Here is a 19,281-nt window from a genome sequence, read left to right on the forward strand (position 1 = left end):
CTCTTAAACAAATTCAATAAACTTGGACATTTATTGAAAATGGAGTATGACTATGCACTCAACAATAGAGAGAGATGCCTACACAATCAAGACATTTACACACCAGCAGGCTACATCAAGGTTTGCAAGCATGTCGAAGCATACAAAGTTATATACCTCCTTTAAGAGGATTTTGAAGATTACAACCACTCTTGTAAATCAATCATCCCTGGAACTGCAATCTAGATTTAAGTACTGAGTTTAAATTAAACTACTCAGATGACTGGCAGGTTCTTCCCCAGTGGAGAAACACAAATGCAGAAACTTGTTCCACTGCCCAGGTACCCAGTCTGTATCATCAACTACAAAACATCAAGACTGATATATGGAACCATCTGCAACAATTAAAGGCAGTACTGGATCCAGCAAGAAAGGAATTGGAAAGAGATATTAAGGGAAAGAGACCAGTTGGAAGACTGAGAAGAAGGTGGATGTATCAGATTTGGAAGGACATTAGAGAAGCTGGAGTGGATGTGGCAGAAGTAATGGAGCAGGAAAGGTGGAAGGACAGAAAGGAGTGGAGGAGGCTTGTTAACCACATCCGGGCAACTGGAGTGGGACATTGATGATGATGACTGGATCCAGAAATCCATCGCTTCTATGATAAGTTACTACATGGGTGAATGAGAACTAATTGAAACTGAATATTGTGAATTTTATATCTCTGTCTTCATTTTTCATCTAGGTAACACATCCACTGTATTTTGAGCAATAAGATACATAATAAAACACATTTTCACAAGAACCACTTTATAAAAACCCCTCTTTTGCTGAGATCCTACTTTTGATAGAATGGATAGAGCTTGTATATCTCATTTTTAGGAAGTAAAATAAAAGTTGTATGACTGTATTTTAGTGACAAAAATGGATGTAGCATGATTTCTTTCATTTTGATACTCGGGGACTTTGACTGATACTATGCATCAGTATGTTGCTCTGGATAGGGATTGAAATATATATTAGTATCCCCTCAAAAGTCACTTCTTTTGGGCAAAAAGTTTTTAAAAGCAAACAGATGATGTGTGATAAGATTTCTTCTTTTTAAGATGTAGATCAGGATATGTTAGATAAGTTGTGTGAGGCTGTAGGTTGGGTGTAAGTTATGAAGATCAAGAACAAGGATAGTGTAATACTGAGGAACAATTTCATTGTCTGTGTAGGAATGGAGCAATGGTTTGAGAAGATAACCTATAAGTGTGATGATTTGGTGGATAACAGGGATAGGAAACAGCGACATAATGATTTTCATATTTCCATATTATTCTGCTACTTTTGTGTTCCAGATCAGTCATAAACTATATCATTGTTCACTTTGTAGTACATTATCTGTCAGGAATGAGAAAGTCATCAGGGATATATCCTTTGTGTATTATCACATCTCCAGTCAGTATCATTAGACCTTAGGAGTATAAAGAGAGTGATGTGCTGGCATATATTAAGGTTAGCAAAGTATCAGGATAAGGACACTGGAATGAAGTATGTAGAAATTATCAGAGTTACATTGAAAGGTTCAAGGAAGTTGAGGACATTGGAATGGAATGGGACATAAGGATGCAGTACTAGATGTAGTAAAAATATGTCTGGCAAAAGCAGTTTGTGATGATGAAAAAAGGAACCACAAGAGGAATGTGTGTGATTTTTTTTTTAGTGAGATCTTTATTGTTACACACTGAATTTTACCGTACATGGAGAAGGCACAAGCAGATGGGAACCATGGTTGGACAGAGCTATTGTACTTATTAACAGACTAGCAAGATACCCGTGCTTCGCTACGGTATTATAATGAAATTTATAATTGAATGCTTAACGTTTTATGTATCATCCGCCGAAATTCCCTTCTCGATCTAAATCGTTTTCTGAGAGAATCCGCCAAAATTCGGGATCCGACTCATTTTCTGAGAGATTACGGCAAATTTCCTCCCATTTTTCAATCCTCCTTTCCAGCAATCAAATTCGTACTTCCCAGGCTAGGTCCAGGTATTCCACCCGGTCAGTTGGGTCCCTAAATCTTTGCCATCTTTTCCTATAACCATTTTTAATATAGATCAAATCCTCGAGGGGATCCGGCGTGGTGCCGTCTTGGGTGCCTTGAAGGTACTGAACCCATGGCTGGACTGCAGTCATAGTCATTACCCGGCCAGGACCCATTTCCGCACATTTTGACGACAGTCCAGAACATTATTATTATTATTATTATTATTATTATTATTATTATTATTATTATTATTATTATTATTATTATTATTATTATTGATGGTCTGGAACCCACCAAAAAATGCAAGACCACTACTTGGCCGTAAATTACATCTGTAGCCATTGTCATTGCAGACAATGTGACCAGCACATTCGTCGCACGTAGGCAAGTGCACAAGATTTCTGGCGACACGAATGATATACTTCCATGCATTATTGACCTTATTATAGAGGTGAACAATTGCACAATCATTAAGAGTTGCTGGTACATCTAATACACTGAACGTATGTTGAACATTAAAGCTTGAAATTTTCTTCACCAAACGAAAACGCAAAATAAATCATGCAGTAGAGGGTTAAGCAATAATTAAATTGAAGTGTTTTGCAATTTATAAATGTTATGACTCCGTGATCAACAAAGGTACCATTTTCTCATACACTTTTCAACAAATTGTCAGGAAAATTGTGCAGTGTAACCTCAATATGTATAGAAATAACTCCACAGAAGCATTTTTAAACACTGTGATATTTAATTCATTTTATTCTTAATTATTTTGTAAACTGAAAAAATATCCATTAAAAATCTATGTTTTTCTTGTATATCTCGGCGTACAGGAATGATATTAAAATTTGGCCCTGTTTATATGTTTTTTTATAAACACAGCAATGGGAATGCCAAAAATCATGGCTCTATCATTTCCAGTTTCTGAGAAAGGTGTACTTTAATAACGGAAATGGTGATTCTGAGAAAATGCACTTTAAAGTTGATCTTACTCTTTCCTTGCAATTCTGTTTATTAAAAGGCTCCAGAACTGAACTGAGTGTCCTCTTTTCCTTCAAGACTTCTCTTTTGGTTTCTTGTTTTCTGCCTTCCTTGCTTTACCTCTTTTGGTTTCTTGTTTTCTGCCTTCTTTGCTTTACCAGGTCTTCAACTGACTTTTCAGCTGCAGAGAGGCTCTGTAAATCTATTTTTCTCAAGATGTCTTAAGTGAAAATTCCTACCTTAAAGCCCATTCTCTCTAATACCTTCATCCTCACTACGTTCCCGCGATTAAATATAAGAATTGCATTATACGTTGCAATTCTGACAACTGTATCAGATTAAAAAGTGGTTTTAGGGCATCGTTTCCTTATGAGTCAATTTAGAGATTCATTTGGATTTGGGTTTTGCCAAGAACACACTTTTTGAGAAGTTCAGGATCGGCCAGAAACCTGTAAGTGGGCTTGACAACATCTAGGAGACATTTTGGAAGCCTCTGCTTGTGGATGTAGGGGTTATTATCCCTCTGAGCCTGTAGATATTTACAGCAGCTAATGTGGGTTGTTCATCTGTTTACACCATGTGAAAATATGTATCCAATACAGTTCTTACTTCGGACCTAACCTCATTCCTGGTTTGTTTCTCATGTCTTGCGTTCACTAACTTCTACAAAATCAATTTATCCAGTCTTCTATACACTCTTTGTGACCATATCATTATTGAATGATGAAAGAATCGAACACTTGCATAAATCTCCGTCAGTAGCAGAAGGCAAAACAAGAATTTATTGCTTCTTCATAAACAAAGCAGCTGGTTTGGTATTGTTTCTAAGATGCGGAACACAGTCATAGATAATATATAAAACCAAAGAGTGTGTATCACAGCCTTCTAGATGTATCCCGTGCAAGTTTGCTTGAAAGAAATCCACGGAATCGTTCTTCACTGAGCTAGTATTGAAGTAATGCTTCAAAAGTGGGCGTGGCAGTAAGGTCGCGTCACATATTTTATTGTTATTTTTTCTGACAGTTTGGATGCAATTTCATCCTTGAAGATATTGCCAATGAGTTCTACTATTAAATAAAAGATAAACTGAAAATTGGCATTTTGGGCCCATTTCATGAACGTCCCCCCTTAAAGGAGATTCTAAATACCAATGTTCACGTCTGTTACCTTCAATTCTGAGATATAAGTATCCCTCATAAAAATAAATCACTTTGTTCACTTCCTTTCACACTCCCCCCCCTTCCCCAAGTGAATTTCCCGTTAAGAATACTTGTTTCTTTAATAGTAAAGTTTCTTCTAAATACCAATTATCACGACTCTAACATCTTCAGTTTTTGAGATATGTGTCCTCATAAAAGGAATTCAACTCCTTTTCACCCCACCCCTGAAAGTGATTTCCCCAAAACGCTTTTTTCCTTTGTTTTTAAAGGAGATCCAAAATACCTATTTTCACGTCTGTAACAGCTTTTAGTTTTTATTAGATGCAAGTATCTCATACAATTAATTCAATTAATTTTTCAAATCTTTCACACACCCCCCCCCCCCTTTTCATTGGATTTTCCAAGAATACGTGTTTCTTTAATTTTAAACCAGATTCCAAATACCGATTTTCACGTCTGCAAAATCTTTCATTTTTGAGATAATAGTATCCTCATACAAACAATTCAACTAATTTTTCAATTTCACCTCTCCTACTTTAGGCGGACTTCCGAAAACAAAAAAATACGTATTCCTTCATTTTTAAAGGGGATTCTAAATACCAAATTTCACGTCTGTAACACCTTCAGCTTTTTAGATATCAGAATCCTAATTAAAAGTATTCAACCCCATTTTCAGTTACTTTCACCTCTGCACCCAAGTGGTTTTTCAGAAAACCAAAAGTAGATGTTTCTTTACTTTTAACAGAGATAAACATACTATTTCTCACTTCGGTAACATGTTAAAATTTTTTAGATATACTGTAGAAATGCTCATTTTAAAATTTCACCCCCTTTTTAGTTCCCCTTAAGTGGACTTTCCATAAACAAATCACCTGTGTTCCTTTACTTTTACAGGAGATTCCAAATACCAATTTTTACGTCTGTGACATTTTATTTTTCTAAGATATACTGTAGATATTGTATTTCTAAAAATTCACCCCCATTTGTCACTCCTGTTTAACCCCCATTAATTGGACTTTCCAAAAACAAAAAATATGTGTTTCTTTACTTTCAAAGAAGATCCCAAATAGCAATTGTCAGGTCTGCAATATCTTCTGTTTCTGAGATATAAGTATCCCCATTTAAGGCATTCAACCCCCTTTTCACCCTTTTTCACACCTCCTATTGGGATTTTCCGAAAACAAAAAATACGTGTTCCTGTATTTTTAATTGGGACTATATATACCAATTTTTACATCTGTACACTTTAGAAGTGTTGAGATATAAATATACTCATTTTAAAAATTCACCCCCTTTTCACTCCCCATTAATTGGATTTTCCAAAAACTAAAAAATACATGTTTGTTTATTTTTATAGGAGATCCCAAATACCAATTTTCAGGTCTGTAATATCTTCAGTTTCTGAGATATAAGTATCTTTATTAAAGCCATTCAACTAACTTTTCACCCTTTTTCACCCCTCCTAATGGGATTATCCGAAAACGAAAAATACGTGTTTCTTTATTTTTAATGTGGATTATATGTACCAATTGTTACATCTGTACATTTTAAAAGTTTTGAGATATAAATACACTCGTTTTAAAAATTCACCCCCTTTTCACCCCCCATTAATTGGATTTTCCAAAAACAAAAAAATACATGTTTCTTTATTTTTATAGGAGATCCTAAATACCAATTTTCAGGTCTGTAATATCTTCAGTTTCTGAGATATAAGTATCCTCATTAAAGCCATTCAGAGTACTTTTCACCCTTTTTCCCCCCTCCTATTGGGATTTTCCCAAAACAAAAAATATGTATTTCTTTATTTTTAATCGGGATTATATATACCAATTTTTACATCTGTACACTTTAAAAATTCACCCCCCCCCCTTGTCACCCCCATTAATTGGATTTTCCAAAAACAAAAAGTACATGTTTCTTTATTTTTAAAGGAGATCCCAAATATCAATTTTCAGGTCTGTAATATCTTCAGTTTCTGAGACATAAGTATCCTCATTAAAGCCATTCAATCCCTTTTTCACCCTTCCTATTGGGATTTTCGGAAAACAAAAAAAATATGTGTCTTTATTTTTAAATGACCTTCTAAATACCAATTTTTACATCTGTAAACTTTAAATATTTTGATATATAGATACACTCATTTTAAAATTTCACCCCCCTTTTCACTCCCTTAGCGATGGAATATCCAAAAATCCTCTCTTAGCGAGCACCTACATTGTAATATGAATGTATCCCCAAAATTTCATTTCCTTATGTCCAGTGGTTTTGGCTCGGTGATGATGAATCAGTCAGTCAGTGAGGACAAGCTATTTTATATACACTGACTGACAGAGCAAATGCAACACCAAGAAGGAGTGGTCAGAACTTTATGCCAATTGCAGGGTAGACTGACGTCACTGAGGTATGCTCATGATGTGAAATGCGCCGCTGTGCTGCACACGTAGCGAACGATAAATGGGACACGGCGTTGGCGAATGGCCCACTTCGTACCGTGATTTCTCAGCCAACAGTCATTGTAGAACGTGTTGTCGTGTGCCACAGGACACGTGTATAGCTAAGAATGCCAGGCCGCCGTCAACGGAGGCATTTCCAGCAGACAGACGACTTTACGAGGGGTATGGTGATCGGGCTGAGAAGGGCAGGTTGGTCGCTTCGTCAGATCGCAGCCGATACCCATAGGGATGTGTCCACGGTGCAGTGCCTGTGGCGAAGATGGTTGGCGCAGGGACATGTGGCACGTGCGAGGGGTCCAGGCGCAGCCTGAGTGACGTCAGCACGCGAGGATCGGCGCATCCGCCGCCAAGCGGTGGCAGCCCCGCACGCCACGTCAACCGCCATTCTTCAGCATGTGCAAGACACCCTGGCTGTTCCAATATCGACCAGAACAATTTCCCGTCGATTGGTTGAAGGAGGCCTGCACTCCCGGCGTCCGCTCAGAAGACTACCATTGACTCCACAGCATAGACGTGCACGCCTGGCATGGTGCCGGGCTAGAGCGACTTGGATGAGGGAATGGCGGAACGTCGTGTTCTCCGATGAGTCACGCTTCTGTTCTGTCAGTGATAGTCACCGCAGACGAGTGTGGCGTCGGCGTGGAGAAAGGTCAAATCCGGCAGTAACTGTGGAGCGCCCTACCGCTAGACAACGCGGCATCATGGTTTGGGGCGCTATTGCGTATGATTCCACGTCACCTCTAGTGCGTATTCAAGGCACGTTAAATGCCCACCGCTACGTGCAGCATGTGCTGCAGCCGGTGGCACTCCCGTACCTTCAGGGGCTGCCCAATGCTCTGTTTCAGCAGGATAATGCCCGCCCACACACTGCTTGCATCTCCCAACAGGCTCTACGAGGTGTACAGATGCTTCCGTGGCCAGCGTACTCTCCGGATCTCTCACCAATCGAACACGTGTGGGATCTCATTGGACGCCGTTTGCAAACTCTGCCCCAGCCTCGTACGGACGACCAACTGTGGCAAATGGTTGACAGAGAATGGAGAACCATCCCTCAGGACACCATTCGCACTCTTATTGACTCTGTACCTCGACGTGTTTCTGCGTGCATCGCCGCTTGCGGTGGTCCTACATCCTACTGAGTCGATGCCGTGCGCATTGTGTAACCTGCATATCGGTTTGAAATAAACATCAATTATTCGTCCGTGCCGTCTCTGTTTTTTCCCCAACTTTCATCCCTTTCGAACCACTCCTTCTTGGTGTTGCATTTGCTCTGTCAGTCAGTGTATATAGATAACTGAACTTGATTCACATTCAGCCGCTGTTACATTTGTTTCTGGACTAATTTTGTTATATCATGGGATATAAACTTCATGGTTTCAATCTGTATTGAATTGTGATCACAATAATAACTAAACTTACGCCATAATGGCCCACCTTTTCAATACGATATTATGCAATGTTTACATTACATTTCTAATCTAGGAACTAGTTTCAGCCTTAGCTCGCCATCATTCAGCCTTAATGCAAAACTGTACAAACACATCCAATAACTAAAACAAACACACACACACACACAGATGACATTAAAAGGTGTTAAAAATATCTGGGAACTAAGTGCAAACATGTAAAATATGACAAAATTAAATCAGGCTCTAAAATGCATTGCATCATGTTAACATGTTTTAAAAGCAAACGGACAAAATGTGATAAGATGATGCAACGCATTTTAGAGCTTGATTTTAATTTTGTCATATTTGACATGTAGTGCACATAGTTCATCCCAGATGTTTTTAACACTTTTTAAAGTCATTTGTGTGTGTTTGTATGTTTGTTTTAGTTAATGGATGTGTTTATACAGTTTTGTATTAAGGCTGTTGATGGCCAGCCAAGGCCGAAACTAGTTCCTAGATTAGAAATGTAATGCATTTGTTTCATAATATAGTATTGGAAAGATGTACCATTACAACATAAGTTTAGGACTAGCCTAATTTTGACCAGGATTTCAGATTTTCCCCAAATTACTATAATTCTGGTAATGCTTTATATTCTATGTTATGTGTTTTCTTTGTATGATTGTCAGTGGAAGTAATTAATAATTGCAATTTGTTCAACATTAGAAGCTGCATTTTCAATTGAATGTGTTTATTGTAGTATTTTAATGTGGAAATAAAGTAAATAATATTGCTTTTATATGTTTTTAGGAGATGGAGGGCAAACCTCAGGATGATGCCATGGAAAATGCTGAAACCAGAATTGGGAGTGCTTTACAAGATGGAGAGGAAGTCTCTCTTGGCAACCACAGAGTGGAATGTCATTCTGATGAAAGTGAAACTCATTCTTGGCCTGTAGAGGCCATTACTGTCATTAAAAGCATTGGTTCTGGTACTCCAACATTCCAGCAGGAAACCTTACGATATTCAAATGGCACAACCAGACACAATATGGAGTCTCCAAATCATGTTGAAGAGCATATTAAGGATACTAGTTATGATATACCTGAAGAAGTGAGTGAAATAGAATTTGAGGAAGATTTGAGATCAAAATCTAAGATGCATGTCCTTTGGGCAGCTCCATTGGTAACTAAGCTTGATTCAAATTCAGTCACTGTTAAATTTGTTTTGGGACCTGGGAAGGTGTACACTCGTGCATATAAAATTTATTGCAATATTAAAGAGATCAAGGAAGATTTATCAAATGTATTTAAAGTTCCTGTTGAAATACTATGTTTGACAAGAGGAGGTGAATTGTTGGAAGAAAGTCTTCCTCTTGCTGGGCTGGGAATAGAACCTTATGGCTCTATTGAGCTCCTGCTAAATACAACATCTCCTGAAAAGTTCCCATTGTCAATCGGTAATATATATCAAGAATTCTCCATTCCAGATGTTTTAACAGTCAGAATTGAAACTGGTAAGTACAGTTTGTTGAACAACTTATATCCTCCTATAGCTCCTACTCCTCCTCCCCACCTGTGCAATATTTTAAACAGGCCATGAGGAAGAAGTTTGTAAATATGTAAATAAGCTGTATGGTTATGTTACTGTAAAAGAGAGAGGGATGGAGAGACAGAGAGTGAGAGTGTGTCTTTTTGGGAGGGAATATGCATGTAGTGTGGGGGTAGTGGGGTAGTGCAGTTTATTATTTGTGAGAAATGAGATATAAATAATGAACAATGTGATTATCTGTATTATTAGATCATAAGGTTTTATGCAGTGTTTTTGTCTCTTTTTCCCTCTCTTTGGAAAAAGAGTTGCTGAAACTTTCAGGAAGGAAACAAGAGAAAGTCTCAGGATTTATAAAACAACATAATAAGTAATTTTCATGCAATGCAACTTACATTAAATTTAACTTTAGATATGTCACTATTTTCTTCGGCTCATTTTCGGGTCTGACTTTTGTTATCTACTGCTCAATTGTGACCTTGAAGCAGCCATTTTTTAACATAGTTGGATCGAGTACAGTTAGAGGAGGTCCAACAATTTTTGTGAATGAGGATGTCCTTTCTTGAGTCACCATGAGATTCATCTAGAATCCCTTTCACACTCACTGGGAGAAATAGCTACAGTATTGTATTCTTAGTGCCGGGCTGAGTGGCTCAGATGGTTAAGGCGCTGGCCTTCTAACCCCAACTTGGCAGGTTTGATCCTGGCTCAGTCCGGTGGTATTTGAAGGTGCTCAAATACGACAGCCTCGTGTCGGTAGATTTACTGGCACGTAAAAGAACTCCTGCGGGACTAAATTCTGGCACCTCGGTGTCTCCGAAGACCGTAAAAGTAGTTAGTGGGACGTAAAGCAAAATAACATTATTATTATTATTATTATTATTATTATTATTATTATTATTATTATTATTATTATTATTATTATTATTATTATTATTATTATTATTATTATTATTCATAGTGTTCAGAATCTTATATTTGTCCTTGGGCATTTCTTTTCTGAATTTCAGATCTCTGAAGACTTGAATGACATCCCTTTCACTAAGCTGAAATATTCTTGCCAGTGTGCATATTTCTTCTTCCCACAAGGCATGCACATTGATGCAGGTGCCAGGTCGAGGAATGTTCTATTTCAAGATTCGAAACAACATTGATATGTGATATCTCGTAGGATTAAAACCTTCCTACCACTTTTTTCTAATTTGAAAACAAATGGACTAAAAGATACTTTAGCACAGGAACCTAACATATATTTCCATTTCATTAACCTGAAAAGTATTTTTATGAGTATAATTTTTTCATATTTGTTTCCCTGTGTAGAGTTGCCAGAACACCGGTTGTTCTGATGTGTTCCACCGGGCAAAAAGCTCTGGTTTCATGATATATTTAGAATAGTGTGGCAATGTAGCACTGGTGTGTTTATGGGACTAGTTCCTTTTATATGTAACCCTTAGTGTATATTGCAGAAATAAAGTAATAATAATACTATGGAATCAGGTAGGCAGTATGGAAGTAGACTTTTTAACACACTAATTTAATCTTCAGTAATAATGATAAATATTTGACATCTCCTAAATCAGTTCTCTTCCGACCCCGACGGTATTAGAGCATTCGAGGCCTAGGGAGTCTTTCATTTTCACGCCCTTCGTGGCCCTTGCCTTTCTTCGTCCGTTATTTCATCTTTCGAAGTGACGCATCCCTTCTTTCTTCTTCTTTTCTCTCTCTCTTTACCCTCTGTGAGACGAATAATACACCCACGGTATCCCCTGCCTGTCGTGAGAGGCGACTGAAAGGGGCGACCAAGGGATGATTGAATTAGAACCATGAAACTACTTTTGATTCATACCATCACGCGGGGAACATCATGGGTTGCCTGTACTTGCGAGTAGTACCACTATATTAGGTACGAAATAGGTTTGTGATTAGTAGCAGCAAAGAGGCTGGTCTGTGGGTTTCCAGTACCCGTGCGTCGTACCCACGTGAGCAACACCACAGGTCTGGGCGTTGCCTGTGAGTTGTACCACTATATGAGCGACACCGTGGGTCTGCGTTGCCTGTTATTAGTACCCACTATGTGAGGAACACCACGGGAATACCGGCACCCGTGACTAGTACACCTAGGTGAGGAACCTCATCGGTCTGCGTTGGCTATGAGTAGCGCCATTGTGTGAGAAACACCATAGGTCTGCGTTACCTGGACGAAGTACAATACTTGTGAGTAGTACCATCTTGTGTGGAACACCGTGAGTCTTTGCTACTTTTGATTAGTACCCCAACATGACAAATACCATGGTTCTACTTTACTCGCGACATGAACCATTCTGTGGGGTCTTAGACATGAATTTTGGACCCCTTTAGACATCAAGCATCCTCGATGTCTAGCTTTTGTTTTACACTGACTACAGTCAGGATCCTGTAGTAACGTCTTTTTTACCATGTAACTATGTTAATGTGCCGTGCCTCGTGACTGGGTGTAACGAAGAGGGAATCAGTGCATAAAACTAGGTAACAATGCAGTAATTAATGTCTTAAACAACCAAACCGGATGGTGTATGTACTCTCTTCTCATCGTACTACCAGCATGTTTCCAGCAGTTTAGCATAGTGGATGTGGTTAGACGTTCGCCTAGCAGTCGATGGAATGTGGCAGCGGCAGTTCGAATCCTGCATCATTCAAACATTTTTGCATTGGTATGATGTTTGAATACGTAAACACAGGCCCATGTTTGCCACATTCAAACAGTAGAATGACGCTGTTATTCATCTTGTGCCCTGCGCATACTCTTCTGGTTAGGGCCTGAATGTACTGTAATCTTTGCTGTTATTCAGCATGTTTTCCACAGAGGAATACGTTGACATGCTCCTCATTTATGGGGAAGCAAGACAAAACGCGCGAGAGGCACTCCGTCTGTACCAGGAACGGTATCCCGACAGGCGACACCCGGCTGCTACGACATTCCGCCATGCTGAAAGACGTCTAAGGACAAGAGGCGTGATTTCCAAACAGCCACCAGTCCGCAATAGGCCCGTTACATCGGGTGAAGCAGAAGAGACCGTTCTGGAGGCAGCTCGTAATAATCCACACATCAGTACAAGGGCAATTGCACGACAGGTGAACACCAGCCAGCCGTCCGTTTGGTGAATACTGCATGAACACAGATTTCACCCATACCCTCTTGAGCTACACCAAGAGCTCCATAGACGGGATTTCGAAGCTCGAATGGAGTTCTGTCGGTGGCTGTTAGGCAGGATGGACAATGATGCAGCATTTGTATCACATATCTTATTCTCGGATGAATCGCGCTTCCACAATAATGGGAACGTCATTCGCCACAACATGCACTATTGGAGTCCCGACATTCCTCACTGGGTGCTACAGGCGGCCCATCAAGTGCGAAGGGGAGTGAATGTTTCGTGTGGAATTTTGGGGGATCATCTGATTGGACCTTATTTCCTTGAGGGCCATTGGATGGGCCCACACTACCTGCACTTTCTGTGTCAGGAAATCCCACTGCTGCTGGAGGATGTCTCCTTTGACGATGTGGTTGCAACAGGATGGAGCTCCACCACATTCGACTTTGCCTGTTTGTAACCATCCGAACGAGGAACTGCCAGGGAAATGGATAAGACGAGGAGACCCTGTTTCTTGGCCCGCCAGATCACTGGATTTAACACTGTTGGACTTCTTCTTGTGGGGACATTTGAAGAATGTTGGTTACACTCAAGTGCCAGAAAACCCCGACCAGCTCCGGCAACTCATCACGGACGCCTGCTGAGCAATTATATTAGGACCAAATCCTGATCTTTGGTTTTGTCTTCAATCCAATTTTAGGGAATTTGACTTGTTTTAATTCCACAATCAATAATCTATGATCACCTTCCATACTTTCACTTACTACAACCCCTAAATATTCTCATAACCATATGAAGAGATCTGCAATCTTTATTAACAACCTTGTTAATGTGATTACCCCAATGAAGATCTTTCCTTATATTACCACCTAGATACCTACTATGATCCCATTAATAACTACAGTACAATAAATGAGTTGATCTGCATTATCAATTTGGAAATGAAATAAAATTTCCGTGGAGCAATGGGATAAGAACTCTGTGGAAATTTACAATATTTGTTTCATTATTTGTTGTGAGAAATTATGCAGTTGTAGCTTTCTTATGAAAACTGAATTCATTTCATTCAGATACATGCGTGAGACATCCACGGTTAGCCTTACAACCCCTACTCTCTTGGTTTTACTATAGCTTTGAACCGACACTTTACATTCATGACCACTTATCCAAACTGGATCTTTTCATTTACATAATTGAATATGCTGTTCTCTATTTCTGGAAATTTTGCTTTCTTTCAACAAAATATGTGGCAGTTTCTACTTGTCCATTCAAGACAAGCTGTATGTTTCCTCCAATCACGTATGGAACTCTCGTCCACAACACACTTCGTTCCTGCAGTGCATGTACCGATTTGCTCTATCTCTTCAATAGTGTGGAATTTCTCTCACACCAGCCGTCCTAAGCCTGTGACTTTACTTAAACTGAGGTTACGTAAATTACGTGATGTACGCGGCACCTTTTTCAGTTTTGATGGGAGCAGATTTGCCAACAGAGTGGTTGGGAATATACCACCTTCCAGATGTCTGTATGTCAGCAGTACTGTACTGACCTTGATGCAAATGATACCTGCATCCCAGTTTTTTGCTTCCAAATTCGAAAAAAAAAAATGCATTGATTTTTTGCGTATGTACAGTCATTTGGATGAAAGCCAGTGTGTTTTCAGATCACAGAGGGGTTGTCAGGACCAGATTTCCAGTATGCATCAAGTAATTGAAAAATGCTATGAAAGGAATAGATGGTTAATGAGTAAAGAAATTGACTTATTTTGTAATTTCCTTCTGATTTAAATTCTGAAACTTTTTTTTCTAGGTGTAAAGCTATCTATTTTGTTCACAGCAGTTTTTTTTATCCACATGCTTAATGTAATAGTTGGTTGCTATTCGGTTTCATAATGTGGATTATTTTTTTTTTTCTGTAGCTTAGTATACTTACCACCGTAAATTGTTTCATTATGTGAGGTGTTGATAATCAGAGCCATATGAATAATTAAACAGCATAATACAATCTTTAGTAATAAGTGTTCTGTTTACCAATGTTTCATCATTGCCAGGAGAGGTGAGAACCAGGGAAAAAACTGATGTAAAGGAGAAAACATGCTCTTCTTGCTCTTTGTTCAGTACAGATTACATATGTGACATCTAGGATGTAAGCTTGTACCACATAATTCAATTTCATATTATCCAATTCGTTGTGGACCCCCATGTCATCACTTTATGCAACCCATAGAAATATAGGTACTTTTGATATATGAGACAATAAGGTGACAACATTTACACAATTTCCAATTCCTACACCAATGTAGCAGGTGTATCACTTTCAGAATTTAAGGCAATTCTTAGATTGAAAGAACAGCAAATTTCATTGTGAAGAAAGCCTAAAAGAACAACAAATATTTGATAATTGGCTGAAGATTTAGCTTTAGGGGCATCCACCCGGTAAAAAGTAAACTCGTGTCCCTCATCCCGAAGTGGTGCAGCTCTTTTCAGGCACACCCCCATTGGAGGTGAGCTGCATGTACCATTTCAACCACATACCAACCCTCCTGCCATTTTAGTTTCCTGAACAACCAAAACTACTGTATATGGTCTTCATTAAGGAAGAGATTCCTTTATTTTAGAGTCTATCACACTTGCATAGATTTTACTGTTTAACTCTTTGAGGCAGATTTGCAATCTCAGAATATAACTTTATTAGGCATATGTTTTTGATTTGTATGATACTTAAGTTTTCATGTGTTTTAAATTCTGTTGTTCATTATTTTACTCAATGTACTTTGGATTGTATTTCAGACAAACATGATTATAAAGAAATTGTGGTTGAAATAGAAAACCGGAGTATCCGAAAACCCTTCCTGGGGGGTTATCGCCACAGGCAAACTGGTGTCGAGTATCATCATGCATTCTCACAAACTCAGCCTCGAATTTCATCTGTTCTTCCAGAATGTAAGAAATCAATCTTATTTTTCTCTTTTTTCATTCTTAAACTACTGTATCAGTGCTCTTAAATGTAAATGTATGTCAACTTAAAATTGACTATAAAATTATAAATTTGACCTTTGGTATCTAGAATTTGGATTGGAATTTGCTGCTACTTCTTATTAACAAGTTATAAATTACTCGAAGTTGGCTTAGTACCTAGTGTGTTGCAGAGCTTGAATTTTGCTTGATCTTTATACCATGACTTCTGACATAGAGTTCTGATTGGCAATGCAAAGCGCATTCTTCTCAAGATTTTCTTATTTTTTGACTTGTCTAGTGCTGCTTAACCCTCCAATGGGCACGCAGATTTGCAAACGTGTGATCGTGTGCCCACCAGTGGGTCAATAGACTCTGCTGTTCCTGTTGTTAGAAGTTCTGGGCTTGGTTTGGGCGTTGAGTTTTGGTATTTAAAAAAAAAAAAAAAAAAAAAAAAAAGAAACACAATACAGTAATTGTAATGTTAGAGAGAGGTCCCTTGCAGTAACACAAGATTTTCAGGCAGTGCTAGGTTAGTTTAGTAAATACAAGTATAGAATGTTTTTTGAAGTCCCATAGAGCCTTTCTTGTATCTAGTCCTATAAATATATAAAATACAGAGGCAATATCTAGAACATTGCATGCTTGGTAGATGTAACTCACTTTCTGTCAATGGTCTGGTATCAAACATGTAATTGAATGTTGATCATTCAAAGAAAAATATTTAAAACTCTGTTCCTTGTGTAAACTAATCAATAACTGGCCATAAAATACCTTGCTGGATAGTATGCATAGTACTTATATCACCCTAATTTTCAAGACTGATTTTATTGTACAGTTGAGAGCACAAAATCATGCCGATACGTCTAGTTTCTGATAGTGTTTTCCCTTATCTAATGTTGACAGAACCTCCTCATTATTTGTTGGCCATACCAGCCTCCTATGAACCAGTCTCTTATTGGTTTGAACTAAATTCTGTGAACGAAGGTCAGCTCTAGGTGAGAAATGAAAGGGGAGGGATAAAAAATAACGCAGTGGTTGATACACTCTGTCTTGTAAAGCGTGTCTACAACAGATCTGTGGTGTTCTGAAGGCATATATATATATATATATATATATAGAGAGAGAGAGAGAGAGAGAGAGAGATAAAATGTCAATATATATACATTTCATGAAAATTTACTACTTGTATTTACAATCTTATAAAGGAGTAAAACTGTTCCATAGGATATGTTTAATTTTATAGCCTAATATTTAAGTGGTCTCATCCCAATGAAAAACAGACACAAAAATATACATTTCACTCTACATGAAAAGGATTAAAACATTCGCCTTTAACTCTTTTCTAAACCACTGGGCACATAATTAAATGATTAATTTTGAATATTATTTAACACATTCTGGTATGGACATCAAAATCTGTACAAATCACTTGGTCTAAGGTATTTTGAGGTTTTTCAAACATATTTTTCTCTTTAACTATTATCATAGCATATGAAGAGTAAGTGTGCACTCTCTTCCTTTCAACCATACTGGTGGTCCTTCCACCATTGGCAGCACAGTCGCCTGAGTCGGCTGCAGACGAGACTTCTCATTAGTGCACGTTACATATGTGTCAAGTTATCAGAATTTATATTGCTCCCCATTGTCATTGTTAAGAGGTTTAGGCACTTGATTGGTGTATGCATTAGTGAATAGTATGAGGTGTGTTACATCTTTGAAACAGTAGTTTACATCGCAGTTATGCTTGAGGACAGTACGGGAGGTACTGCTGCAACATGCTTTTTTTTTTTTTTGCTAGTTGCTTTACGTCGCACCGACACAGATAGGTCTTATGGCGACGATGGGACAGGGAAGGGCTAGGAGTGGGAAGGAAGCGGCCGTGGCCTTAATTAAGGTACAGCCCCAGCATTTGCCTGGTGTGAAAATGGGAAACCACGGAAAACCATTTTCAGGGCTGGCGACAGTGGGGTTCGAACCCACTATCTCCCGAATACTGGATACTGGCCGCACTTAAGCGACTGCAGCTATCGAGCTCGGTGTGCAACATGCTCACATGCTTCATTCCCAGCTGTAGATCTGGATATGACTGATATGACCAATCATCTTCAGGCATTTCTTTAGATTCCCTAAAGAGAGTAGTGTGGTGGTGGGGTTTTTTTTTTTTTTTTTTTTTTTTTTTTCAGTGTTTGGCTTGTTTAGATGTTATTAAAGTGAAGTCGCTGCAGTTGGGATGCTATGAAGATCATGACATGTTGCGTATACTACCTGAACTTGTATTTTATTACTTGAAGTGTCGATTCTTCTTTTGCACAAAGCAGACACGAAGAGAGCTCACTGCTTCCAAGACAAATAAGTCATCTCAAAAATACTCTAAAGTGTCCAGCTGCTGAAATCATCTTTAATCCATATGCACCCATAGGCAGACTGGTATGCGCTCTATCAGCTTAAGCAGACTGCGTAAGCAGACTGGTACGCCGCACGACATTGTTTTGAAAAATATTACAAAGGATGTTCCACCAATCAATCAACACTGTATAAGTACAATATCTATATTTAATATTTGAATACCAAACAGTGTGAGTCCTAGAAGGGATTTCAATCTTTGGACTAAGCAGTATAAGTCAGAACTAAACTATATGTACAGTATTTCATTTGTTTGTAACAGTACAAGGTAACATGTTAATATCTTTTTTTCTTTTTGCTAGTTGCTTTACGTCGCATCAACACAGATAGGAAAGTCCTAGGAGTTGGAAGGAAGCGGCCGTGGTCTTAATTACGGTACAGCCCCAGCATTTGCCTGTTATGAAAATGGGAAACCACGGAAAACCATCTTCAGGGCTGCCGACAGTGGGATTCGAACCCACTATCTCCTGGATTAAATCTCACAGTCACGTGCTCCTAACTTCATGGGCAACTCCCCTGGTTGTTAATATCTTTATAGAGGGGAGAAGAGTACAAATCATTTTCTGACTTATACTCATTTACCCTGGCAGCTTTAAATTTATGTGGGTCATGGTAAAGCGGATGATATGCCAGCTAGCAGCAAAGTAGTTGTAGATATGTCTCTCAGCAATCTACTGGATCAGGGTTATTGTTTATTTATTGACAATTGGTATTGTTCTGCAGACCTGTACCACACTTTACACACTGAAGGGACAAATGTGTGCAGACAGTCACTCAACAAGAAAAACATGGCCAAGGAAATAAGTAAAATACAGTCCCAGAAAGGTGAGGCGACTATATTTTCATGCAATAACATCCGCACCATCAAATGGAAAGACAACACTCTCTATAATGCACGGACTAGACTCTGCTGATACCACAAAGACTGACGGGAAGAATGGAGTCATATGATTGAAACACACTGCAATTATTTATTTATTTACTAGCTGATGTACCCGTGCTTTGCTACGGAATTTTACATTGTATACAGAATGCTACACCCCAGAAACACGACGGGGAAGACACCAAAGTCTTTTCTCGTATGAAGACTGAGTCAGGGTATTTTCATTGTAATGGTAGGCCCGCTTGCCTACCATCAGTCACAGTCAGGTTGGGGAGTTTTCGTTATAATGGTAGACACTCACTCTCCACCTGCATTTTTACATCCTCAGAAAAACTGTTTTAGTTGTTTTCCCAACTGAAA

At 38.7% G+C, this 19,281-nt stretch overlaps 1 protein-coding gene across 1 annotated transcript in view; it reads left to right on the forward strand.

Moving 5' to 3' along the window:
- Positions 1–19,281, forward strand: part of LOC136864281 (IQ motif and ubiquitin-like domain-containing protein) — a 361,129-nt gene that overhangs the window by 115,626 nt on the left and 226,222 nt on the right. Inside the window, exons 2-3 of the mRNA XM_067141057.2 lie at positions 8,810–9,515; positions 15,468–15,620. Of these exons, the coding sequence (XP_066997158.2) occupies positions 8,813–9,515; positions 15,468–15,620 (856 nt within the window). The 5' untranslated portion in view covers positions 8,810–8,812. The remainder of the gene's footprint in view (positions 1–8,809; positions 9,516–15,467; positions 15,621–19,281) is intronic.

The sequence above is a fragment of the Anabrus simplex genome, chromosome 2 (genome assembly GCF_040414725.1).
Source record: "Anabrus simplex isolate iqAnaSimp1 chromosome 2, ASM4041472v1, whole genome shotgun sequence".
NCBI lineage: Eukaryota > Metazoa > Arthropoda > Insecta > Orthoptera > Tettigoniidae > Anabrus > Anabrus simplex.